At 51.5% G+C, this 26,896-nt stretch overlaps 1 protein-coding gene across 1 annotated transcript; it reads right to left on the bottom strand.

The window, feature by feature from the left end:
* Positions 1–1,046: 1,046 nt before the first annotated feature.
* LOC105065741 (fatty-acid amide hydrolase 1) lies at positions 1,047–22,836 on the bottom strand. Its single transcript, XM_010950913.3, has 15 exons — positions 18,894–22,836; positions 13,190–13,303; positions 10,452–10,586; positions 10,105–10,238; positions 9,819–10,025; positions 9,532–9,572; positions 9,175–9,299; positions 7,466–7,591; positions 6,854–6,951; positions 5,616–5,715; positions 5,276–5,316; positions 4,508–4,547; positions 3,909–4,017; positions 3,197–3,342; positions 1,047–2,934 (listed from the first exon to the last, which is right to left on the bottom strand). Exons 1-15 carry the CDS (start codon positions 19,086–19,088, stop codon positions 2,806–2,808), a joined length of 1,740 nt encoding a protein of 579 aa, XP_010949215.1. The 5' UTR covers positions 19,089–22,836; the 3' UTR covers positions 1,047–2,805.
* Between the last annotated feature and the right edge of the window lie 4,060 nt (positions 22,837–26,896).

Consider the following 26,896-nt stretch of genomic DNA (forward strand, 5'->3'; position numbering starts at 1 on the left):
GGCACCCAGTACAGTGCCTGGTCTTCAGTAGATGCTCACTTAATGTTCATTGCATTAACCTTGCATCTTTTAGGCACCGTTCCACATGCAGAGGTTACTGTGATGTGCATGACAAAGTGCAGCCCTCAGGAAGCTTGTTTGAAAGGAGACAAACCATGTGATTCCAGAGAGTGACAATGCTATAAAGTAAAAGGGTGACATGTTAGAGTGTCAGGGAAGCTGTTTCTGAGTGAGTGATCAGGGAAGGTGATACTGGAGCCAAGTGTTCCAAGCAGAGGGACAGCTAACACAAAAGCTGTGAAGCAAGGACCAGCTTGAGATGATCGAGAAACCAAAAGGTGCTCGTGTGGCTGGAGCACAACAGAGGGGAAGAGACACCCAAAATGAGGCTGGAGAGGCGGGCAAGAGCCACATCTCACAGGGCCTTGCAGGACTCGAGGAGGAGACTGGATTTTATTCTTGGTTGATTGGGAAACCATTGCAAGGTCCTAAGGAGGGAGGTGACTCAATCTGACATACACTTTTAAAGGATCGCTTTGGCGGCTATTTGGAGAATGGATTGGGGAATAGGCGAGGAAGGAAGCAGGGAGCCCCGTTAGGTTATTAGGGTCCAGATGAGAGGCAAGTGGCTTGGATCAGAGTGTAGTGGTGGAGATGCAAAGCAGTGAGAACTTACTTCCCCAATGACCTCTACCCCCATGCCCTTGGCAGCATTTGGGCCCCTTGTCTACCCTTTCCCCCTGCCCCATCACAAGGGAGCCAATGTCTGCCACCCACACAGGCTCAGGAGCCTCTCAGGATGGGAGCCAGGCTTGGTGGACCCCCAGCACCGCTCGGCATGGCCGTGCTGGGGTCTAAGGGTGAAATCAATGAACCAGTGAAGGAATGAAGAGGAGGTTCCCCCACCGCGGCCTTGTGTCGGAAAGCACGAAGATATCACTAACCAAAGAGAGAAACAGGGCAGGAGGAGGAAGCTGGGGCAGATGGCAGGTGGTTTTATGGGACAACATGAGGTGAGATGACATAGCAGTTATGAGAAACCAAGACAAAGTGAGCAGCTTCTTGGTCGTCCCGGCAAGGTGTCCATGTGGGCCAGATCCTCTAGTCAGCCCCGAGGTATGGGCCTAGTGTCTGCCCTGAGACTTGCCTCATCAAGGCGGGGACACCACTGGCAGAAAGTGCAGGTGCCGCTGGGCATGCAGCCTGGAGAGGAAAGTCCTCTGGAGGAGCAGGAAAATCAGTGTGGAGAAGGAAGCCTTGGGAAAGCAGCTTGCCTTGAAAAAATTATGAAGTGGGTCAGGTGGGGGCCAGGGGCCTTCCCTGCCTGAGGGTTCAGGCTCAGAACATCTTCTACAGCAAGTAAGCGAGTTAGGGCTGCGGCTGGGGGAGTGAGGAAGCACGGCTGGTGGGCCCAAGAAGCCCCCAGAGCTGTCACAAGTGAGCCACCCCTCCTCCTACCAGGCAACACCATCCAGTAAGAGGTGAGCTGGCAGCCTGGGCAGAGCTGAGACTGGGCTGAGAGTGCTCACTTCCATTCCAACTGGCAATTTCCAAATCACCTCTCTCTGGGCCACAGCCCTAACTCAGGCCTCAGGGTCCCTTGCCCAGGTTAGGATCATGGAGCGGTCTTCTAGTCCTCTCCAGGCTCTGCCCCTCCAGTCTACTCTCCTCGCCGCACCTGTGTGGTCGTTCAAGAGCGCCCCATTGCCCTTGAGAGAGAATTCCAGTTTCTGAACCAGCCCCCTCCAGCCCACCTTGATCTGACCCCTGCCTACATCGCTGCTGCTCCTCCTGAGCCCATTCAATGCCTCCATCTACCAAACTCATTCTGGTCTTTGGCGTTCTGTTCCTTCTCCCTGGGATGTCCCTGTCCTCTATCTCAGCCTCTGGGAACCTTCCATACTCAATACAGGTCCTCCACCTTCAGGAAGCTTTCCCAGAACATTCCAGTCCTGGCTGGTCCTGCGAGTGCTCTCTACCAGATCACCTTGTTTTGTGCTCGCCTCCCCAGGCCTGTGGGCTCCTATCCCCAACAGCATTCCAGACTCCCCGCTGCCCTGTGCTGGCCCCTGAGGATAAAGATGTAGCAATAGAGTCCCTGCTGTCAAGGAGAGTCAGGGTGCTAAGGGAGGTGACCCATCCATAGTAGAGATGCCCAGAGCACAGGGCAGACCGAGAGGAAACAGCCCACCTACCCCGGGGCTCAGAGAGAGAAAAAGGGATCTGAGCTGGGCCTCAAAGGATTTAATGGTAGAGGAAAAGAAAGGGTATCGTCAGCAGAGGGAAGGAGCAGAGGAAGGAGAAAAGACAATGTCTAGCAAAGCAGGGCTTAGTCTAAGAGGCTGGGGAGGGGGAGGGGGGAGTGAAGAGCTGGGGCTGCAACGCCCACTCTGAGAAGCCTGTGTCCTCCTTGTGAGTGACCAGGGAGGTTTGGGAGCAGGAGACTGGCATGGCTGGAATCGGTGTCTAGAAGGTCATCTCCAACCCCCAGTGCCCTAACAGTGAACGCCAGAAAGTACACAGACCAGGAGCCAGTTCTTGACTGTTAGTGGGTCTCTGCCCATGTTATGCCCACTGGTTGCTACATGGAGGGGTCAGGGCAGAGGGTGGCCAGAGCAGGGAGTAGGGTCCAGACTCAGCGGGTCTGGGCTTCTTGTAGGGGTGAGAGGAGGGACTTGGGAGCCTCTGCCCCAGGCTGAACACTTCCTCACAGGGTGGCAGCCGTGCCCTGACTACTCTAGGTGCAGATCCAGTGGGTCTCAGGTCCTCTGGAACCAGATGGGCAGGAGGGTGGGCAGGCAGCAGTCAGGATCGCTGCCTTTCAGAGGTCATCACTCGCTCCACCTCCCGCATGAGCCGCAGACACAACTCTTCCTGCCAGGGCAGAGCCACGCACTGCACGGCCACAGGCAGCCCCACGCTCTTCGTCATGGCCTGCAGGGGACACAAGCATCACAATGGGAGGCACCGAGGCAGGACCCCACCCCGGGTCCAGGAAGCATCCCAGCTGGAGAGAAGGGGCAGCACAGCAGGGCCAGCCTGCAGGCCTCAGGGCTCTTGTGCTAAGAAGAGATGGACAAGGACTACACACGCCTATACTGTGTCCTCTATAGCAGCTGGAGCAGGGGTACGGGTGTGAGTCCAGGGAAAAGGGGCCAGGGAGGGGGGGCGACCAGGCCAGGCCCCATGGCCTCACCTTCTGCAGCACCTTGTCCCAGAGATCCCCGAAGTAGCCCTTATAATGCTCCATCTGGGCTTCGTCCTCAGTGGTCACCGTGGTGACAGGCACCACCCCAGCAGGAAAGTCCAGGCAGTTGTAGAGCAGAGTGTAGCTGACAGCTCCTGAGACACAGCACAAGTGGTGGGAGCAGGCCAGGTGAGCTTCCGTGCCAGCTGGACTTTCTGAGCCTCAGTCTTCTTCCCTGTGAAATGGCACCCTACCTCCACAGAGAGAGGCTCTCTCCTAGGGCTGAGACTTGAGTGAGAGTGGCAAAGCCCGAGAATCCAGATTCAGGGCAGCTGGAGGGCCGGCTGAGGCGCGCCCTGTGCCTTTGCCCTTGTAGCTCCCCCCACTTGGAATGCTATTGGCTGTTTTCTTCATTTATCTAAATCCCACCTGGACTTCAAACACCACCTCCCAAAACCATAGACTCTGTAATGAGATCTCCAACTTAAACAGTGCTGTGGATAGGGAGCTTATCCCCTCCCAGAGCATGCCACACATCTCCCACCTCTCCAGCCAGCTAGATTGTGAGCCTCTCAAGGGTGGGGTCCCCCACCCACAAGGGGTGCATCCCACCCCCAGGACTCCCCTTCTTCTACTTCCCAGCAGCCCCACCAGGCACAAGGCTGAACTCATAGAAGAGAAGAGACAGGTGAGAGGAGTGTGATGGGGCCGCAGGCCTCACCTGTGGCCTTGCCTGGGGCATTCAGATCCAGAGCAGGGCCCAACATGGGGGTGAGCAGCACATCCAGGTCCAGTGCTCTCCACTGGGCAATCACAGACTGACGGTACACCTGGGAGGATACCAACACAGCAGGTGAAGCGCTCAGACCTAGCTCGTTACATGGACTCTCCAATGCAGGCACCGTGGATGGCTCTGGCCCCGTACTGGCCCTGGGATTCTGAACTGAGCCAGGATGACATGGAGGACCTTGGAGCACAGGCATAACTGCTTTCAGGCATCAGCTGCTCCATAGTACCTCAGACAACAGTCTTCCTGCCAGGGCAGGGCCACATAGTGCCGTCACCAGGGCAGTGAAGAGGCATCCAGGACAGGAGCCCCAGGCGGGCCCAGCCCCCAAGGATGGACATCCAAGCAAGTGAGGGTCGGAGAGCAAGCCCCAAGGCCCAGCCCAGGGAGTGGAAGGGGGAATGAGAGGCTGCTCCAGGGGACCAGGGGACCAGGGGACCAGGGGACAAGTGGCCAAGAGACCCCGACGGCAGGTGCCCTGTCCAACTCCACCCCCCACCTACCCTGCTCTAGTCTAGGGGCTCTGGCCTCACCTCAATCTCGTGCTGCAGTTCCCAGAGCTTTCCAGCCGACCTGGACAGAGGGAGAGAGTCACAGGCCATGATGATCACAGCCATGGGGATTAGCAACATCGGACCCCTACTCTCAACTCTAAGAGAGCTCTCAGAGGAAAGGAGCGCAGGGCAGAAGTTCTAATCCCTAAGTTCATATCCCATTCAGTCCCCAAGAGACACTTAGGCTGTGTCACTTAGTGACTCCACAGCAGAGCCAGGAGCAGACTAGGCCTGATTCCTAGCTACCTTAGGACACAGGAGAGGCCAGAGTTGTCCAAGGTCCTAAATGCTTGGGGGTGAAAGAAGGAGCAAGTCCACAAGATGTCAGGGCCCAAGAATGAGGCAATTTGCTCCCAGCTTCTCCAGCTCGAACCACTCAGGGGCAGGCAGAAGCAGGTGCAGTGCAGCTGCAGTTTCTAAAAGCAGCACCTCTCATGCGTCCCCAGTATCCCCTTCCCCTGCTCCCTGACATTTCCTTCCCGGTCCTTTCCACCCAGGCCCAGCCAGGTCAGTCTTGTCTCAGACTCTCCCACCCTGCTCTCTCCCTCAGGTCCTCACTCTCCAACCACTCCTGGGCCTTGCTAAGACATCTTCAAGATCCACCTGAAGGCCACAGAGGTTGCCACCCTGCCTGGGCCACTTCCAGCCTCAGAAACTACCTTTCTCATCTTTTCCTGTTGGAAACCACTTGGACCCAGGTCAGGGGGAAAAAGGTGGCAGGCATCTGGATGTGGGAGATATTCTTACCGAGACTTCATGTTGTGGAGAAAAGCTGCCAACCTTGGTTGCTGCAGAAGGACACACACAGTCAGTGACTCAGCTTTGGGCCGAGTGTGGCAACAGCCTTCTTCGGGCCAAGTCACCGGGCCTCCTCCCTCTGTCCTTCCCCCCAGGTGGCAAGCCAGCACCCATTCAGCATGCAGGTTAGCTGAAGATTGCAGGGCATGGGGGGAGAAGAAGAGTCTGGGTGGGGGCTAAGAAGAGGAGGCCATGCCTGCCCAAACCAAGAGAGGCTAAGGGGAAGCAGGAAGAGCTCCGGAGGCTCCCGCCCAGCCCATCTCACCCCTTCCACTCCCTGTGCTCTCACCAGAGGCTTCAGCATGAACGCCAGCAGTCCTTTGAGCCACCCAGGCAGCCTCAGAATTGAGATCAGGTCCCCCAGGCAGGGGTCCACGAAATCCCCTTTGCTAGGAGACAAAGGGTCCAGTCCAGGCACTTCCGCCCCAGGCATCCCTCCTGGCCTACCCCGACCTGTTGCATCCCCCAATCTCTACTCACAGTTTAGTCCCCCTCCCTCTTCACCGGACTCCAGTAACCACAGTCTCCAGCCCCTTCATCTGCCTCCTTTCAAATATGTGACTTGTGTCTGCTGATCCACTGGGAGGCCTGGGCTCTACCCAGACCCACTGGAGCTCCTCAAGGCAGGACTCCGTGTCTCCCTCCCTGGCAAACTCAGCTTGGAGCAAGAAGAACTGAGGGCAGCCTCTCCCTGGCCAGGGCTTCACACTGAGGGCACTCCCCACACTGGTGCTGATGCCAGCCTGGAGGCATGAGTGGCACAGTCCTGAGTGGGCCACCGTGACCTTGTCTCTGAGGCTGTAAATGCTCTAGATCTCAGGGAAAGCCTCAGGCAGGGGATCCTGGAGCCTCATTCCCAGGGCCAGAGTGAGGCGTAGCCCCTTCCACTGAAACCTGGACCACACTTAGCTACTAGGGGAGGTCCAGTTGGTACAGTCCCATCACCAGGAGGCACCTTCACAGGCCTGCCCTCTGCCCCTATCAAACTTTAAGGACTGAAAACATCCAGGCGAAACCAGCTTCTCTGAACATGAGCTGCGCAAAGTCTGGTCCAACCTACCCACTTTACAGAGAGAAAACTGAGGTTCTGCTCAAAAGGGAAAGACGTGGCTCCACTCAGAAGAGTCTGCAGTAATAGCATGATGTCTAGACCCCTGCCCTCCTGCTTGACTCTGCCTTTGTCTCTCAGTCTTTCCCAGACAGGCAACTCCCCGCCCATCTCCTACCTCCCAAAAGGCTCCGCCCAGGGCCAGGACATGGTTGCTTAGTCCAGCCTCCTCCTACACTGGCTCCGTTCCAAAGTCTCCCTGGCAAGGTATCGCCAGGCTCACCTGTAGTTGGAGGGGTGGCGAGGTCCCTGCCCAGATCGCTCAGACCTTCTTCCCGTTCAGCTGAGGCCTGTCCTCCATCTTTCCCCAACCTGGTCTGTCCTGCTGCTCCCAGCTAATGTCCAGAGTGCCCAGCTGCTCTCCCTGGGCCTACCCATGTCCTGATCCCAGCACAGACCCCAAGCCCAACATCACTTACAAGTTCTGTAGGAAGCTACTGCCGCCATCACTGAACAGCCCACCTGTCGACAGGGTCTCCAGAGCGTGGGGTATGTTGCCTGGCAGGAATGGAACCAGCTGCAGGGATTGAGGGGTGTAAGGCTCTCAGACCTAGAAACCTTTGGGTCCCACCACCCCCATGCTGCCCAGGCAGCCCTAAGCATGGACTGGACCGATCCTGCCCACACAGTACCCTCACTTGAGCAGCAAAGGGAGCCGTGCTGGTCTGTGATAACTCCCTGTAAGATGCCCATCATGAGAGAAGACCCACGTAAGGTTCTCAGATGAGCAGCCCCAAACCTATCTAGGGGCCATGGGAACCTCCAGACAGCGTGCACCATTGTGGTTGAGGAGGCCCTCCCAGAGCAGCTCATACATCCCCAGCATAGGGCTGAGTTCACCCTCAACCATGTACCCCAATACTACTGATCAGCCCCTTTTTACTGGTGCCAAAGGGGCAGAGTTCCCATCCCCAACCACAAAACAAACAGGGTGCAAGGGTACTGGGGTGGGTGGCAGCCATGGGTACCAGGAAGGCATCCCTGAAGGAGGGAGAATGCCGAGACTTGTGGGCTCCTACAGCCATGCCTACCATGTGGCCAGCAGCCTCGAGGCTTTTCTTGGTCTCCAGCAGGGCCCGCTTCATGGCTGGGGTGGGCATGGTATAGTTGTCAGTCTCATAATACCCCACACGCAGGGGCCGAGAGCTTGTGTAGACCTAGGGGCAAAACACAGAAGTCAGAGTCAGGGCAGGAAAGGGTGGTCCGAAGCCGGGCTCCCAGGACTCAGAGAAGCTACTCAGACTGACACAGCTTGAGGCTGCAGCCTAGATCACCCTCAAACTGACTGCCCGGGGGGCTAGCCCCTTCCGTCTCTGGCCCCTTCACAAAACAACTTCACAATGACTCCGCAGGTGGGCAGAGCAAGAATGAGGATTCTAAACTGAGGCTTCAGGTCTAGATAGGGAGACAGGCCCAGAGTATGGCCACGACTTGCCCACGGCCAGTTCTCAATGCAGAGTGACAATGCTGGGTCGGGAACCCAGGCATCCTGCGTCCTAAGCCGAGGCTCTCCATAGCCTGTTTAGAGAATGCAAGTCCTGATGCCCATGATAGATTGTTGCAGATGCCAGGACAGGGGATCATCCCCTCCTCTCCTCCCTCTCAGGAAAGGGCTCCTGAACCACTGGGTTCAGTTAGAACATCCCACTGCTAAGGAGGGGTAGCTCACCCCTCCCAGCCCAGATGTCCTGCCCACCAACAAACACTGAGGTCCACTGTCCTGCCCAGGGGCCCTCAGCCCTCCCAAGGCAACCTGGGCTGCATGAGGACAGGAGGTCTACAGGGAGAATGCCAGACTGCTGACAAATGCAGCTACATCACACAGCTTACTGTCTATGTTATCATGGCTTTACTATTCCACTGCCCATATCCATCTAACCTGACTACTCCTGAATGTATTGTACAAAAAGTACAAATAACTTAATTATTCAGTCTCAAAAGACCCATCAACTCTTCAACAGAAGCACCAAATGCTAGTTGATACTCCCAGACTCCTTGAACCCCTCTCCTCAAAATCTTCACCTTGCTGCATCCACCAATCCTAACCTATTACATTATGATCTGTACCCAGTCCTAACCAACTCCCCAGGTTGAAATATCTACTCGAAATCAAATTCAAATATCCCAACTCTGCACCCCTCCCCCATGTTACTAAGGCTCTGTGGAGGCAGCACTTCACCACAGAAAGAAAGAAACTCAGCTTTGTCCGGTCAACAGGCTGTTTTGGTGATATTTTGGGGAACCAGCATCTGACACTGCCCACAGATCCCAGCTTTCCTTGGGGAAAAAAAAAAAAACCCTCCGCTTTTAACTGCCCTTAACTCACTCAGCCTATGTGCCCAGCATCCTACTGGAGGCTGGAGATAGGAACAGGAATACTGTAAGAAAGGCTCCTATTTACTGGGGGTCAAACAGACAAGATATAGTTCTCTCTCAAGTTGTTCTTAGCCTCCTGTTCCCCAGTGATATCCCTGGAGGCTGGGCCAGAAGGTGGGCCTTTCCTCTGCTCTGGCTCCCAGCCAGCCAGTTTGAAAGCCTCAGGGTTTCCAAATGCAGGCAAAGGCGCCACCTGGTGGCTGTTTGCAGAGATGCTACTGATCCTGGCCTCAGACCCCTGGGGAATGATTTTCAGGAGACCTAGCCTCCAAGGCCTGCTGGCACTGCAGGGGGCTGCTCTCTGGGCCCAGGAGCACCACTGAGACCCAAATCCACCCCCATGCCCACCCCTACCCCTGCTCACCTCCTCCTTGAAGGGCAGGGGGGGCACGGTGGGGTCCAAGCGGAACATGTCCTCACACAGCAGCGCTCGCAGGCACAGCGCCAGGCTTTCCACATCCCGGGCCATGGGGCCGATTGCGAGCTGTACTGTGGGGCAGGGAAGGGAGGTAGGAGAGATCACCCAGCCCCAAGAGGCTCTGGGGTTGGGTCCAAACAAGGGCTGGGCCATGACCCAGGAGTGTGAGCAGAGACAAGGAGGTAGGAACTCAGACCTAGAGTGGCCTGGGGTGGCCAACACTGCCCCTAGGAGAGGCAGGGGCAGAGGTGGATCAGGCAGACCCCCCCTCCTCCAGGGCGCAGAGGGAACCACAGACCTCACCTGCTACCTGTCCATAGACACAGCCCTTCAGGCCACTCTTGCTGGATAAGAAATACAAAATGTTTGAAATGGGAAATGGCCACCCTGTGCCCAACCCCACATCCATACAGCAGCTCTGAACTCTCACCACTCTGGAAACTAGAAAGCAGGGACTATGGTGCTGTGGCACTACCTCCCAGCAAAACCCCAATGAGGGAATCCCTGCCTGGAACCCAGAGAGGTGGGAAACTAGGCCAAGGTCACACAGCAAGAGACTCAGAAGCTCCTACCCATCACCTACACCATACCTGAGGCGGTTCCCAGTGGTTTTGAGGCCACAGATGCCACAGAAGGCGGACGGAAAGCGGATGCTGCCTCCGATATCAGTGCCTAAGCCCAGTGGGGATCCTCCAGCAGCAATGAGGGCCCCCTCACCCCCTGAGGAGCCACCTGGGCTCTTGGAAGACTTCCATGGGTTCATGGTCTGGCCAAAGAGGGGGTTACTGCAGTCATAGCTGGAGGAAGCAGGATGGGGTCAGCCCATGTCATGCTGGCCCCGGTGCCCCTGCCCCAACCCTGCACCCGAGGCCCCACCTGAACATGGACTGGGGGATGTTGGTGTGCACAAAGGGCACAGCGCCCTGCTGCTTCAGCACCTGTACCACCACGCTGTCACACTCTGCTGGCACCCCCTCGTTCAGGCTCAAGCCCAATGTTGAGTCATGGCCCTGGAAGGAGGGATGGGCAAGAGGGACGTGGCTGATGAGCTGGGGCAATTCAGCAGCACAGGGTCTGCTCCCACCACCACCAAACTGGCCAAGGCAAGGAACACCCATGGCTCCCTCTCAAGGCCTTTGGACCTGATACTTTCTCTGAGGGCCCAGGGTGGCCCAGGGCGGCCCAGGACACAGCTGGCTGGCGGGAACTGGGCCAGGACACACCTTGTAAGTGAAGCACTCCTTGAGGCTCACAGGAACACCATAGAGCAGGCCCTGCTTTGGGGCCTGGCACAGCTGAGTCTCACAGTCCGCCAGGTAGGTGGTTACACAGTTAGTCCCTCTGTTCACTTCACAGGCCTGGAAGAGGGAGAAATGAACACAAGACAAAGTGAGGCTGGCTTTTTTTTTTTTCAATTGTGGTAAAATATATATAACATAAAATCGATCTTTTAGATACATGCACTCCAGTGTTCATGGCAGCACTATTTACAATAGCCAAGACATGGAAACAACCTTAATGTCCGCCCACAGATGATTGGATAAAGAAGTTGTGGTATATTTATACAATGGAATACTATAAAATAATAAAATAATGCCATTCGCAGCAACATGGATGGACCTGGAGACTGTCATTCTAAGTGAAGTAAGCCAGAAAGAGAAAGAAAAATACCATATGATCACTTACATGTAGAATCTAAAAAAAGACAAATGAACTTATTTACAAAACAGAAACAGACTCAGACATAGAAAACAAACTTATGGTTACCAGGGGGGAAAGAGGTGGGAAGGGATAAATTGGTAGTTCAAGATTTGCAGATACTGACTACTATAGATAAAATAGATAAATAAGTTTATAGTGTATAGCACAGGGAACTATATTCAGTATCTTGTAACCTATAATGAAAAAGAATATGAAAATGAATATATATGTAAATATATGATTAAAATATTATGCCGTACACCAGAAATTGACACAACATTGTAAACTGACTATACTTCAATTAAAAAAAATAAATACATACAATCCGGCAGAAACCCAATAGAATTTGAATCAAATGTTAAAAAAAAATTTTTTTGACCTTTTAAAGTTTTCCCAGGGAAAGGGTAACCAGCAACATGACCCAGAGCCAGGAGCACAGAGGATGACCTAGGCCCAGCACCCACAGAACTGGGGACATGTGGCCCCAGCCTTACCCTAGCAGTTTTAGGCCTTCAACTCCACGTTGGAGAGAGAGAGTATTCCCAGGGCCAGGGCACAACCAGGGCACTCAACTGAGCAAGATACTGACCTCAGATGCCCCCCCAGAGGCTGAGCTTGGAGGAGGATGACCCTTGGGCACTCCCCCTTCCTCCTCCAAGCCACACCTCTGCCCAGTGAGGCAGACGGGGCTGGATGGGAGCAGATCCCCATGCCAGGTCACACTGAGAGTCAGCACAGAGCAAGGCTAGACCCAGGCTCCCACTTCCCAGCGTCCAGCAGTCTCTCCTCCGCCCCAGGCCTGGCCCATACCTGCCCAGCCCAGGTGAAGCCTCCCCTCTCCTAAGAACTCTTTTTTTGTTGTTGTTTTCTTTCTTTCTTCCTTGTTTTGGTTTTCTCCAGAAACTCTTGAATCTGATAATCAAATCTCATGGAGGAGTGGCTGACTGACAGCAATGGAGGAGCATTGGTGTGGTCCTGTTGCCACACTCAGGCACTTGAAATCTGTCTCCAGGCTGCCCAGGGCAGGAAGGGAGGAGGCCAGTCTGTGCCAGAATGCTCTCTGGATGATTCAGAAAGGCAGGAGCTTTTTCAGGAACATTGATAGAGAAGAAGCAACCCTGTCTGTTGAGACTGGATGTCCTCTCAGTGCACGCAACCCAGGGGTTTCCAGGCCTTTCTCCACAGTGGATCTCTCTCTGACCCTCTCTCAGCTTCAGTCACTCACACCACTATCATACACACCCATCAGCCACCCTGACACTCACATCCACCTGCTTAAGGGTCACACTCATTACCACATGCTCTCTTCCAAGATACCATATCATATACAAATCACACTCATAATACACACTTCCTTAGTTCATTTCAAACACATTTCTTGAGCACTTACTATATAAAAGACACAGTGTTCAGCACTAAGGTGCAAAGATAAATGAGACTCTGTCCACAGAAAGCCCATATTTGCCTTGGGGAAAGAGAAAGACAAGGCAAGCCCTATAATATGAAGAGAAATTTGCTGTTAGAAAGCGAATTCAGAGTAGGAAACCCCAGCTTGGGCTGGAAGGGGAGGAGGGTTATGGGAGGCTTCCTGGAAGAGGGGACTCCTCTCTGAGCCCTGAGGACTCATCCGGGGTAGACCGCTGCCCTGAGCAGGGCAAGAAGAGGGAGAAGAGCCTTCCAGGTAAAGGGAACCCCATGCGTGCAGAGCACGGCAACTGCTGGATGCAAGAATGGCCAGCAGCTCCAGGAGGCCTTGGCCAGAGAGGCTGCTGGAGACAGATGAGGGGCAGAGGAGCAAAGCCTGAAGAACTGGAGACCTGAGGGGGCACCTGGCCAGGAGGCTGGTGCATGGTCCTGGGGGGAGATGGTGGTGGAGGACCAGGGTGGCTGAAGGGGGTGGGGACAAGGGGATGGACTAGAGAGGGCTGTAAGAAGGGAACAGACCAGACTTGAAGACAAGGGTGTGGAGGTGGGAGGTAGAGGAAGTCTAGGCTGAAAGCCAGGTTTCTAGCTAAGACAACATGCTCAGTGTTCCACCACCCTCCACCCGGCATGTGCGCGTTCAGACACAGTCATCCTCTCTCCCTCTGTCTCTCACACACACACTCACACACACAGAACTCTGGCTCCCTCCCTCCCTGGCAGCCCCTGGCACTGTGGGCCCACCATGGCCCGCAGTGGGACGAAGTCTAGGCCAGATTTTCCCCACAGCCATGCAGGGAGAGAAGGAAGGGGCAGGCCTGATCACACCTAGCCTTACCTTTTCCAAGTAGGTGAAGAGCGCAGCCTCCGGAGACAGCTCCCCACTCTGTAACTTCTGTACCAGCTGAGGCAGGGGCAGGACCAGCAGCGCCTCCGGGTCCAGGTCAGGGTTCTGGGGAGACACCTGGGATCAGTCCTCCACTCACCACAGGTCCCCGGGTGCCTGCAGCAGACACCCTCAAGTCCCCACAGCCACCAAGCACGCAGACACTGTCACATGCAAATCCATGACCGACGTGTTCACTGCAGCTCTAACACCACAAATGCCACCTGTGGATGGTACAGATCTGTCTCTTCAAGAAGGGTGCTAGAGGGGAGGCCCAGGGAGAGGCCATGCCAGGCTGATTATTAGACCATTATGAACAAGCACTACCAACAGCTGCCTGGCACCGTGCTGTGGGCCAGGAACCATGCTGATGTGCTCCGTGTTTGGATTCAATCTAACTACCATTTCCATTGCAAGCTAAAGAAACTGAGGCTCAGAGAGGAGAAATGCCCTGCCTAGGACCTCTCTGTCCACTCTGACGGGCTGCCCGCTGGCTGTCCACCTACACCTAACTACTCAACCCCCTGGCAGAGGAGGGCAGGAACATTAAGACCCCGTCCTGGGTGGTTGGGGCTGCGTTGGAGCCACACCCCAAAGAAAGTGTTTTCTCATTCATTCCATAGATGTGTATTAGGCACCTACTATGTACCAGGCGCCACGCTAGGCATGGGGATACTGCAGTGAACCAAAAAGTCACATCCAGGCTTTGGAGGAGCTTACACAAGGTGCAGAGTTGGGGGTGAGCCAATAATTAATAAGTAAACAAATAAGAATTTTAGATAGTGAGAAATAAAGAAAATAAAACGGATGCAGTGGGTGGGTGGCACGCAAGCAGAGGGTGGTCAGGGAAGAGCTGTCTGAAGGAGGAGAGACATTTGATCGGATACCCAACTGCCAGGCCTCGAAGGCCCCCAGAGTCTCTGGGGTTAGCCTCTGCCTGCAAACACCCACTCGCTTCCTCCTCAGGGGATTGGGCTAATTGTAAACACAGCTAGAGGAGGACACTGTAGTGGCAGCCACCACATCTCACCTCTACCCTCCTCTGCTCTTGCCAAAGCTGCCAGGACCTCCTGTTGCCAAATCCAACAGATACTTGACTCTGTCTATTCTGCTCTGAGTCTCCCACCCACTGGCTTGTTTTCTCCTGGGCAGGGACATATCATCCTCCCTGGTTCTCCTCCGGTCTCTCTGCTACTTCTGTCATCCACTCATTCAGTCAGTCAACAAACACGTTCTGAGCACCTACTGTGTGCTGGGGACTATGTGAGGGCTACGAATTTAGAGGTGACCAAAACAGACCAAGTCCCTGCTTTCTGGAACTTACCTTCAAGAAAACAAACAAGTTAACAAATCATGGATGGATTACAGTAAGTGCTAGAAAGGAAGTAAACAACAGAGTGCTGTCATAGCAAGAACTAGGACTGACTCAGGTGGGCTGGGTGGGCAGAGGCGGCATTTCAACCGTGATCTGAAGCCTGAGAAGGGGTCGAAAGTGGAGAGAGACAGAGGCTCCTGGAGGTTCCTCTGGGCACCTCTTCTTCCCTCTCTGATGCTGGGAAAAGTCATTACTTCTCATGGCTTCCATTCCCGGCCCTCCACCTATCCCACGGCCTCCTGATCATCCATCCAATCTGACCAACTGGGCTCAAGCCTGCTCACCGGACTATTCCCTCTGCTCCCATCCTCTGTGCCTCTCCCCTGAACTCACTGTGCCCCTCCCCAACTCAAGGAAGGACACTGCCATCTCTCCTGGACTCCCTCTCCCTCCCACTCTCATCCAATCAGTCACAAGCCCCCTAAGAACCTCTGGAAAATAGCCACCTCTCTGTCCCCTTTACCAAGACCCTCACCAGTGCTCCTCCTTTCTATCCTGGGTCAGAGGGGGGCCACCTAACTGGCTGCTCTGCCCGGGCCCTGTTGCTAGGCCCTACAGTACAGTGTCCTTGCCTCTCCCCTTAAAGTCCTCTTCAGATCACAAGCTCCAGGAGGCACTTCTGGGCCGTGGTCCTGTCAGACTCCCCTGCCCCAACTCAGTGCCACAAGGCCCACTCACAGTCACCATACCTCCAGAGCTGAACACCCTGCCACACACACCTACCACACAGCCTTTGAATCCCAGCCTTGAGATCAGGAACACCCTACCCCTGCCCTGAACTTGTTAAATGGATGCAACACTTACTTGGGATTTTTTTTTTTAATATAATACATGGAGCTCCAAGGAAGAAAAAAAAATGGATCCATGATCTCCGCCCCTACACACTACATAATCCCTGGTGACAAATTTTTTTAAAGGTGTACAAAATGAAAAGTGAATATTTCCCCTGACTCGAGGACTACCCTGCCCAGTCCCTCTTCTGAAAAGGAAACCACAGTTCGTTTTTAGAGAAACCTTACAGAGAAAACAAGTTTGTGAAAAACCCACAATATATAGTTGTTTATATATATCCTATTTTTGCATATTATGTACACAATACTATCTATGCCTTGCCTTCCTCACCTCACAATAAAAATAGCAAGATTGGGTTTTTTTCTGATTACATAAATATGTGCTCCTTGTTTTTTTTTTTTAAAAAAAGACTAACAGTGTGGAGAAGAAAGTAAAAATCACCAGAGGGCCCACCACACTGGGATAAATGACCAGGGACAGGCTGGTCACCACCATTCCCCACCTTGCTACAAGGTGCTCACAAAGTCCCAGTGCACCTCAGCTAGAAGCTATCAGCAAGCTCCCCTCCATTCTCAGCACGAATGTTAATTCTTTCCTCTGCTCTTCTGTGTTGACAGCTGATGACACTGTTGCTAACAGCTATTTTTAAGTCTTCAACTAGTTATCAGGCAGCTGAGACATTTTCTCTTTCACAAGGCATCAGAGTAAGTCTGCACCTCCAGGAGGCCAATCTGTGAACACAGGGGAAATTAAATTTGTATGGAGAGTGCAGGGAAGTGTGCAAATAATGTCTCACCAAGTGTGTGGCCATCTGTATGCAAAGGCTACTATAGCTATCCTTGAATAGCTATCATTGAATCACTGCCCCTCCTCCATCTGTTTTTCTTCTTCTGAAACACCTAATGTCCTAATTTCAGGTATCCTAGATTGTCCTCCGAGTTTTTCTTTTTTTCCTTCATGGTTTTTTATCACTTTTGTTCTATTTCAAGATATTTCTTCCATTTGATCATGTAGGCCACTGATCCTGATCGCAACAAAAATCATACTGTTCTTCAATTCATCTACTGAATCATTTTGTTTTAAGTTAGCCTCAGGCTGGTCTTGGAGAGGCCAGGAGATGGAACTACAGGTCAGATCAGGTTGCAGGAAGTGGCACTTGTAAGACCAGTGGGATTTTAACAAAAAGCCTTGTAAGAGATGTGAGGGAAGGTCATTCACGGTAAAACTACAGGTGCAGAGGCACAGAGGTACGAGCAGGTGCTCTGTGATGTCTCTCCCAGCTGTAATATTCTCTCAATGGTGGTCCCTCTCTTCAGTTTAGAAAGGATATTAACATTCATTCGTGGAAACAAATGGGCACAGGCATGTTACAGGTTAAGCCTCACATGGTCAACAGAGAGTACCAGAAACACACGTCACTCTAGAGCTGCTCTAACAGTCCAGAGAGAGATAAACCATCTTGTGATGTTCAGGAGAACTCTCCCTCCTCCAGCAGTGCCTCAGGACACAGGAGGTATCTGAGCCCCCAGCTAGCTTTCCTGGAATTTATCAGGCAGGAGCTGTACTACAAGCTGCTGCATTCACCCAGGGCCCTGCTTACCTCCATGCCCCTTGCTCACTGTGGGGCTGGGCTGAGAAAGCCCCAGAAGAAAGGCTGCTGAGACAGTCTCAAAACTCACCTCCCCATTACCCAGCAATTCCAGGGCTGAGGAGAAAGGAGCCTTAGCATCCAGGAGGAAGAGGGGCCAGTCTAAAGGCCCTGGCTGAGCTCGCCCACCACCTGCCTGTTCCCAAGGCCTACAAAGCTCTTGTCATCAAGGACACTCCCCCTTAGCTGATTGCTCAAAACAAAGATGCTCCTGAGATAGTTCTTTTCTTCTGCAGTCATAGGAAAACCAGAAAGTAATTTTCCTGTTTTCCCACCTGGAAGTGCCAAGCTTTGGTATCCTGAGGCCAGGCTCTCTGCACCAGGGAGGGAGTGTAAACAGCGTTTAGTATTTCAAGACCAAAACTTTTACCCTGGAAGATTCGGTTCTTAAAAATAATGAAAGGCAGTTGCTCCAGAAGGAAACTGTGTAGATGCTAATGTTTGGAGTTGAAGTGAGGGAAGACCCACCCTTCTACCACCCCACACCCCTGCCAGCTGGTGGATTCCTTGTAACCAGGAGGGGAGTCCTGTAGGCAGGAACTGTGGGCAGATTCCTACAGCTGCCCCTATGCAGCCCTTGGAGCTGGTAGAACTCAGTAGCTGCACAGGACTTGGAGCCTCAAGAGCAGCCGAGGGTCTCCAGGCTGAGCCAGGTTTCACTGCAAGGATCCCTGAGCTCAGCCAAAGAAGGAGGATCAGACAGTGAAGAACCTGTGCTGGAATAGGGGAAATGGCTAGTTTGGATTGAATACCTAAAAACTGACTGATGGTGTACTTTTCAGCCAGCTTGATGAGTGAAGGCTGGAAACAAATACATCTTTATTTCAATAAATAAACAACTATGACATTTCCTGGTCCAGGAATGGTGTGGAGTAAATTCATACCATTACATCCAGCCAACACCTCACCACAATCAAGGCTGCATCCTGGGTGGACATCCAAGGCTCGGTCTCCCCTCCTTATCTCTCTCCCCTGCTCCTCTCCACGGAAAGAGGCTGGATCGTCTCACTGGGCATCTGGGTTCTAGTTCCAGCTCCTGACCTGTGCTGTCCTGTCACCCAGAACGCCTTCCCACCTGTCAGATCCAAATCCCATCAAACACATACCCTCACCAACACTTGGAGCAAGTCTTCCCTCCCTCAGCACATAAGGATGGAGTTCAGAATTTTGACCTGGAACTGGGTCCAGTGTGTCACACAGCAGGAGGGAAAGCCTCCTCTTCTAGGCCCCTCCCTCGCCTCATACACTCCCTGAACTGATCCAAAGGGAGAAAAGCTTGTGGGCAGATCACCCAGGGAACAGTTAGAACTAAACCTGCTCATGCAAGGGGCTTACCACGGGTTAGACTCGACAGCATGGGCGGTAGGAGCCCAGCTCCGCCAGTAACTCCCTGTGCACTTTTGCAAGTCCCTTCCCAGCCTAGCATCCTCAAGCACAAATCAGTGACTTTGAACTATAAGCTCTCCTTGGCTATCACTCTATGATTGCAAAGTCCTAAACCCGAACATCCTATTGGTTCTCTCACCTGCGTTTTAGTGTCCTAACAATCAGTAATCTTGAGATTCTTTGGCACGGGGCAAAGCTCCTCTTTGACCCAGTGCGGCGATAGCCTTCCTCGACCTGCCCTGTCCCTTTCGTTTCCCTTCCTCCCCTAGGCCCCACCTGGCTCAGAAAGAGTACGGAATACATTAGGGCGAGAGGGGCTCGGGAAAGTTAACAAGCCTGCGCTTCCCACACACCTGCGCTGCCCGCCACCCGCCCCTCCGCGCGCCCAGTCGACTGAAAGTGCTGCTTCCACCCCTTGCCCTCCCGGACCCCGACTACGACCCCCCCACTGTCACCTGAAGCCGGAAGCGCTGCGCCGCCTGGTCCATGGTCTTCAGGGTCGCTTGCTGCCTCTGTCGCACCCGGGCCGCCGCGCCCCGCGCCGGCCGGCAAGTGGACCAGCGCAGGGCCAAGGCCGCCGCCACGAAGCAGCAGGCCAGGGCAGCCCCAGAGACGCCGGAGAGCGCAGCCCACAGTTCGTCCAGCACCATGGTCTCCCGCCGCCGCCGCCGCCCGCCGCCGAGGGCAACAGATGAGGAATCAGCACCCGCGGACTCTGCCGCAAAACCCGGCCTGGATCAGCCGGGGATCCAGCGCCCAACTGCGCCGGAGGGGAGGGAGGAGGGCGGTCCTGGGGAGAGCGCCGTTGCCTGGCAGCCGGCCCGAGGCTGGCGGCGCACAACGGTCAAGGTCAAGTGCAGCGGCTCGGATGGGGCAGCTTCCTAAGTCCTCAAACACTGGGCCTGGCGAAGCAGGAGGATCCGGCAGAGAACCCACTTCTCGTGGGCGCCCTCGGAAGCTCGAGCCTAGCAGCGGTTAGGCTCCGCGGTCTGTTCCAGCCTCCGTCCCAGCATCGTAGAGCTCCGACTCCGGAAGATGCGGCCCAGCTAGAGCTCCCTGAATGAAAGGCTGGTCAAGAGGACCGGGAGCAGCGACGGACAGATTGGGCCCGCGGACCTGATTAATCCCCGCAAACAGTTTAGCAGGATCTTTCCTGGAGAACCTTGCGTTGGGCGGTGCACAGCAGGGCGCCCACCACTCCCCTGAGCAAGGCTTCCGGAGCGCAGGAAGTTCTTCTCCGGGAGCGCACCTGATGCCCCCTCCCCCTTCCTCACCCCAGGGACCATGTGTCTCTTGCCCTGGGCTCTTCTGCATGACCAAACCCCTCATCACTTGTCCTTTTGCTCAGCCACTCCCGCGGACTGGCCTTCCTAGTGTCACCCTTTTCCAGTCCTGGGCCCTCCTGGATTTCACACCCATGAAGTAGTAAGAACTGCTTCTGTCTGGGGACCTGACACCCTTCGTTAGGGAGGGTGGGGGGATTATATATACACACACACAATACTTCTCCCATCTAGGCCTTTCTCACAGGATTTTATATGCTTTATCTCATTTGTCCTCCCAACAGACCTATGAGGAAAGCATTTTCATTATTCTCATATACAGATGAGGCAACTGAGGACAAAAGAGGTTAAATTAATTCTATGGGTCACACAGGTGGCTGAGTGGGTATTTAAACTCAGGTCTAATCCTAAGCCATTGCTCTTAACTGTCAAGAATTACTACCACCACTGCTCTTGGAAATGAGGCTCTGTGGGATGGGATGCAGCAAAGTTTGGCAGCTGGAAAGCGCTGTCTGCCAAAACACTGCTGTCCATCCAGTTCCATCTTTACCTCTCTGAATCTGGGCCTTTTCTTCTAAAAGGGAATCTGGGCCTTTTCTTCTAAAAGGGAAATGCCTACCTCACAAGATTAATAGGAGTCTGTGAGGTTCTTGCTGTGAGTTGGGGACACTGAAGGAGGTACCTGATCTCAAATCTAGCCTGTGGAGTTCAAGGTCTGTTGAGAAGGAAAAACATGCATGGACCAAGAAACAAAAGACATGCTTTCGTGGAAATGCAGAGATCATGCAGCATGAATCGGAAGAGCCTTGGATGCTGGACCCTTGGGGAAGCCTCTGGAGCTGGAGTGTCTGTAACCCATCCTTGCTGTGTGACTGGGCCCCAGTTTCCTTACCTGTAAAGTGAGGATTTATAGTACCTCCCAATTCTCTAGTACTATTGTAAGAATCAAACGAGTTAATACATGAAATACAGCCAAAACAGGGCCTAGCCTATAGTAAGCAGTCCATGCATGTTAATCATCATACGATTATTCTTTATTATCAGAATAGAGACCTACAGAGAGGGGTTTTCTGGTCTGAGAAGCCCAAGCTTGGGAACCAGAACACCTGAGTTGAAATCCTAACTTTGCCACTTACTCTGTAACCTTCAGTAAGTCACTGCAATCTCGTGCCTCAGTTTCCTTATCTGCAAAATAGGGGTTAATAGTAGCGACAGCTTCATAGAATTGTTAAAATTAAATGAGTTAATTCAAAGGAAGAGCTCAGAACAGCACCTGGCCCACTGTAAGGGCTCAATAAATGTTAACTCATTATTATTTTAAGCAGACATGTGATGCAATCCAGAGATGTGCTGCAAGGTTTTGGGAAGGCAATATAGAGGAGGGTTGGGAGAGGAAAGCTGGAGGCAGAGACTGGAATGGAAGAGCAGGTGGATGTGAGGATCCAGTGGGGCTGGGCTTCCAGGTCTCCACCTGTGTTATCAGAAAAGCATCTGTGAATAAGTCACCACCACACGATTCCAGGAGCCAGGACAGCATGTACCTGCACTCTGTTGGGGCATGTAAGGGAGGGTTACTTTCACCTGCAGTCACTCAAGCAGGCCCTGATTTCCTGAGCAGGATCAGGGTCCTCCCCCACTAGTTGGCGACCTTGAGCAAGCCATCCTTCTGTGTCCTCAGGGGTCAAGTGGGAAGACAGGTAAATACCTTGCCAAGTTCAGTTGGAGGTGGGGTCGAGGCTAAAAGGATGGGGAGGAAAGCTTGCAGAAGGGAAGGAAGCTGCTCAGATTCCGAAGAGTTTGAAGTCTGTTCTGGGGAGAACAGAGAGAGTGCTCCTGTTACCAGTAACTTCTTGTTTCATTTCCTTTCATTTCTGTGAGCATTTCTTCAGCACAGAAGCGGAGGGCAAGAGCGGGGCACAGCCTTGCTTCAAGGAACTCAGTCCCACAGATGAGGTAGGACACCACACTCAGAAGCACTATCTATGGGGAACTTTATAATTTTTAAAGCACTTACAGGTCTTTGACCTCAGTTGTCTGAGCCCCCTACCACCTCAGAGGCCCCCAACTACCCTTACACTCTCCTTAAGGTTAGAGAGTTTTGTTTGTTTTTATTTGGCATTGCATTTAATCCAAAAATTCATTTGTGGAGAATTCACATCTACGTAATTGTCTTCTCATCCATGAAATAACACATCTCTCCATTTGTGTAAGTCATTGTTAAATGGGTTAGGGGAGAGTTTGTCACCCATGCAAGATAAGTTGATTACATAAATGATCCCAAAACTTCACCTCTTTCTATATCTTTGCTCTTTGCAAAATAACGTCGCAGCTCCTCCTTTCAGATGAAAGTATATAGAAATACTCTATATATATAGAGTATTTCCTCACCCCTGTAAATCTGGGCTAACCTTTGTGACTTGTTTTAACGAACAGAACACAGTGCAAGGAATGTTGTGCTAGTTCTGAGCCTAAGCTGCAAGAAAATTGTCTTCACTCGCTCCTGGAACCCTGACGCTGCCATGAGAAGTCCATGCTAGCCTTCCAGAGGATAAGGCCATGAGGGGTAGAACCTGCTCAGCCCAGCTGTCCCTGTTCAGGCCCTTACGCAGGTAAGAGGCCAGCCAAGATGAACAGACCCACCTGTCTGTAGATATCTGAGTAAGCCTAGCCACGCCCAGCTCAGCAGAATCACCAGTTGATCAACAAACTCAGAGAATAACAAACCACTTGCTTGAATCACTAATTTGTGGGTTGGTTTGTTACAAGGCAATAGCTAACTGACATACCTCCCAATTCCCATTGCCCAGATGAATAACTGAGGCCCACAGGCAACCAGGGACTTGCTCAATACTCCGTAGTGAGTGGGGGCCCACTGTGAGTCAAACCTGGGTCACTGAGACTCACTGCTACCTCTGCAATAGGGACACAGACATCTAGACTTTAGAACTGTTAAAAGTTCCTAGTTAGTTGGAAACACACCAACCACATCTCACCCTAAATCTGTTTTCCTCAACTTGTTTTAACCCATGCTCTCCCTTGGATATATATGAAATGCTATGCTTTCTCCCTCCTAAATCTATCTCAAACTACAGGTAAGTTTCTTCACCATTGTGCCCCTGAGTCTCATCTGTAAAATAGGGATACTGTACTGTCTCACTGGTTATTGAGAATTAAATGAGTTAATTTTAGCACAGTGCCTGACATACAGCAAGGACTATATAAAATAAAATAATAGAATAAAATAATAGACTAAAAATGAGCCATAGCAATAGCAATTTTATTAGGGAAACGTTTTTATTTTGCTCCTGAGAGCTACATATTTTTCACTTGTCTCCAGTGACATCTCAGTATGTCTATTAAGTCAGCTTGTATGCTAAAAGCTCTTGTATCCAAGATGGTGTGGAAGATAACATCTCATGGGTGGCAAGCCAGTTTTTGAAAATGACATAGAGAAAAGCACATGTGCCTTCTTGAAAAGCCCTGGCAGAGCATCATTACATATTTACCTCATATCTCACAGAGACTATACTCTTGGTAGGTTGCGTATAAATCAAATTCTAACATAAATCTATGTTATTGAAAGAACTCATCTGGGGAATCACTCTGCAAAGTGAAGATGACTTTTGTAAAGCAAATCAGTATCCCTCTAAGGGACATTCAAAATTTTGACTAGAAGTGGACAGAGTTTCTTTGTGTCTGAAACAAATCTGCCTGCCCAGGTCTCTAAGGGGACCCCGGTCCTTCCCTCTATGGCTGCTTGCTACTGAATCTTGATAAAATCAAAGAGGCCTCTTGCCCTTGACTCTCTAGGGCTGGAAGCTTTGCAATTCCTGGCTCTACCAAGACAAATCCCTTTGAAACCAGAAGGTGTGGGGCTGTTGTCCTCAGCGGCTGACAGTCTGGATATTCACCTACCAAGCTCTCTGGTTTCTGTTCAAGGTGGCAACAACCTGCTTACAACTTCCTTCACAAACTGGGGCATCTGAGACAGAGCCCACAGTTCTAGCAGATGCCTATCTGGTTCTGAGAGTTGGGTGAACATACGGATAGGGTTAAAACTCAGTACCAGTGACTCTGGCAGGCTGTCAAAATGAGCAGAGGTACGAAGGAATGTCCTACCTAATCTCTCCGCCTTCCTCAAACACTTCAGGCCTGTTTTATTCTGTACCTTTGAAACACACTTTCCCTTGGCCTCTAATGCCCGATGTTCCTCTATAATCTTTCTTCAACTACCTCAACCCTGCAACAGACACTGCCCGGCAAACTTCTAGTCATCATTCAAGACCCAATTCAGAGGCCTCAGGTTCCAGATGGCAGATGAAGCACATGCATTTACCTTCTCCATTAAAATAACAGAAAACACATTTTTAAAAGAAAAACAGGAGTTACTGGTAAACAAGCAAACAAAAAGTAAAATTCTTAGAAGACAGAATGCAGGTACTATCAAACTGAAGGAAAAGGAGAAGCTAAGACATAAAGAGAGCCAGGGTCTTCCTAAAGAAAAATCTAGGGAAGGTCCAAGAAGGAATGGGACATGAGGACAGTCTTGGGAATATATAGAGTACTGATTGAAATTGCTGCAATCTGGCAGCTGTTCCCTGACCACTTCATCAAATAAAGTAACAGTCCAGGTTCAAGTATGAAGAAGCACTCTTTAAATGAAGTGCCCCAGTCTGGAAAGGGCAACCACTGAGGGCATGAGGGCATGAGTGGAACAGGACAAAGAGAACTGAGAGACTCTGGTCCCCTAGAACAGACAAGGAGAGGGAAACAGAAAGGGACAGTGCTGTTGTAGGAGTCCCAGCCTACCTGCCCACTTCTTGGTCACACTCCCTCTCCAGACATCAGTCCTTTGAGTCAGGGGAAAAGCCTCCTGAGAGGCAGCCCAACCCAATTTAGGAGGAAAGGCACAGCACCAGCCACCTTTCCTGGTTAATAGTCTGTTCATTCATCCATTCATTCCCTCAGGGGCAGAGGGTTGAGTTCATCATACTCCTCACTTCACAGGATATTATCATCATTGATTCATCCAAGCCCCTCTCATTTTATCTATTTATTCTTTTTATCTTAGCTCCCCAATCTTATCCTCCCTCCACCCAGAAACAACTCTTATAATTTGTTTAATGCCAGTCTTTGTTTGCATATGATCTTTTAAAATATGTTTTGCATGCATACATTTTACAGTTTTATTGACATATTAATTAGTGTGCAGTAGGCTATATGTATTTAAAGTATACATTTTCATGAGTTTTTTACATATGTATACACCTGTAAAACCATCACCATCAAGATATCCATCATCCCCAAAAGTTTCCTCATGGTCCTGTGTAATCCAGCCCTCCCTAGGCAATCACTGATCTACTGTCTGTCACTATAGATTGGTTTGCATCTGATATTTTCTATTCTATTCTCTTCCATTAAAAATAAGGAGCTTGTCCATACCTGATGTATCAGTCAAAATAGACCAAGTTACACTTCAGTAACAACACAAACTCTCAGTGGCTTAACACAGCAGTTATTTTTCACTTTCATCACACGTCTAATGCAGGTCCACGGGGGCTCTGCCCGACAAGGTCACTTGGGCACTCAGGCTGATAGTTTCCATCTCAACAAATATTTCCATCATCACTGTGGTGGGTATGACATGGCAGATCTGATGTTCACTCTCAAAGCTTCCATCCAGAAATGTGGAAGAAAGACACCACTTGCACTAGTATTTCATAAAGCTCACATGGCCATGCCCAACTGCAGAAGGAGTAGGGAAGGCAACTCTTTCAAGGAAGAGCCCAGGAGAAGTAACTAGCTATCTCTGATAAGTCCTAATGCCTACAATGCTGACAAAATTGACTCCATCATCAATAATGAACCATGGTTGTGAACCAGAAACACTAAAGGTTTCTTCTGTTGATCTGCGGTCTGGGTCACTATCACTTCCTTCTACTGACCCTGGGGACAGGGAAAACACATCTGTGCTTCATGCCTCAGAACAGTCCCATTTAGAGACGGCATCTCTCCTCCCCAAGTCTTCCCCTCTCCTGGCTTAATGTTCCTGGTCTCCCCCCAGTTCTTCTTCCCAGGATGGAGCTTTCAGTTTTTCCTCTCCATCCTGGTCACCCTCTTGGGAACACCTGAGTCGGCCAGTATGCCTCCTTGTGTGTCACCTCAAACTTTGGTCTGAGCAGCAGGAAGTTCAGCAGCTCCCTTTCCTCAGAGAGGGGAGGGCTGAGGGCTGAGGAGGCTTAAGGACCCAACTGACTTTCAGAAGCATTTTCTATTGAGCCAGTTATTTAACCTCCTCATTCAGCAAATACTATTGATAATCATATTCCCCATGGGAGGCCCATGGAAATCTGATCATGTCATTTTCCGGCTTAAAACTCCAGCAATAGCTTCCAATTACTTGGGATAAAGTAGCCACTCCTTCAGAGCCTGATGGCCCTAGTGCAGTTGGCCTCTGCCTGTCCTCTAACCTCGTGTTTCACAAGCATCCCCTTCTCTCCATGTTGCAGCATACTAGATGTCTTTCAGGTCCCAGACATACTCTTTCCTGCCTCAGGCGCTTCAGTCACATGACTTGTTCTCTCTGCTGGAGGACACCCCTCACACACACAACATCCTCCTCTGCCTTATTAATCTAAGTCCTCCTCATCTTCAGGATAGGTTAGGTCCCCCAGGTATATGCACTCTACACTTTTCTCAGTACTTTGCTCACTTGTAATTTAGTTGTTAATTCATTTGTAATTACCTATCTATCTTTATTTTTTTTAATGTTTTTTTTCTCTTTTTGCTTTATAGGGGGGAGGTAATTCGGTTTATTTATTTCTATTTGGAGGAGGTACTGGGGATTGAACCCAGGACCTCACGCATGCTAATTTACCTGTCTATCTTGCCCACTAGATTGTACATCCCTTGAGAACAAAGACCTTGTCTGTTGTTCACCTCTCTTTCTAGGATCTAGGATCAGGTCCAGCACATGAGATACTCAATCTGTACCAACCACCTAATTATATACCATCCATATTAGCACTGGGAGTTTAGAGATGCAAAGATAATACTAGCTTCCTGCTCCCCAAGTTCTCAGTTTGGGGATGGGGTGAGAAGAGAAAGCACATAAGGGAAGTGTTATATTCATAATATATACAGAGAGCTTGGGAAGCAGAAAAAAAAGGAACTCA

Source organism: Camelus bactrianus, chromosome 13 (assembly GCF_048773025.1).
Source record: "Camelus bactrianus isolate YW-2024 breed Bactrian camel chromosome 13, ASM4877302v1, whole genome shotgun sequence".
In the NCBI taxonomy this organism is placed as follows: domain Eukaryota; kingdom Metazoa; phylum Chordata; class Mammalia; order Artiodactyla; family Camelidae; genus Camelus; species Camelus bactrianus.

Bases quoted from the DNA above. Each gene is read 5' to 3' on its own strand.
- LOC105065741 (XM_010950913.3), bottom strand. From the start codon at position 19,088: ATGGTGCTGGACGAACTGTGGGCTGCGCTCTCCGGCGTCTCTGGGGCT. The intron at 10,239-10,451 runs GTGTGTCCTGGC...CCCTCCTTCCAG, and splicing joins AGGAGTGCTTCACTTACAAG to GGCCATGACTCAACATTGGG. The intron at 10,026-10,104 runs GTGGGGCCTCGG...TGCTTCCTCCAG, and splicing joins ATCCCCCAGTCCATGTTCAG to CTATGACTGCAGTAACCCCC.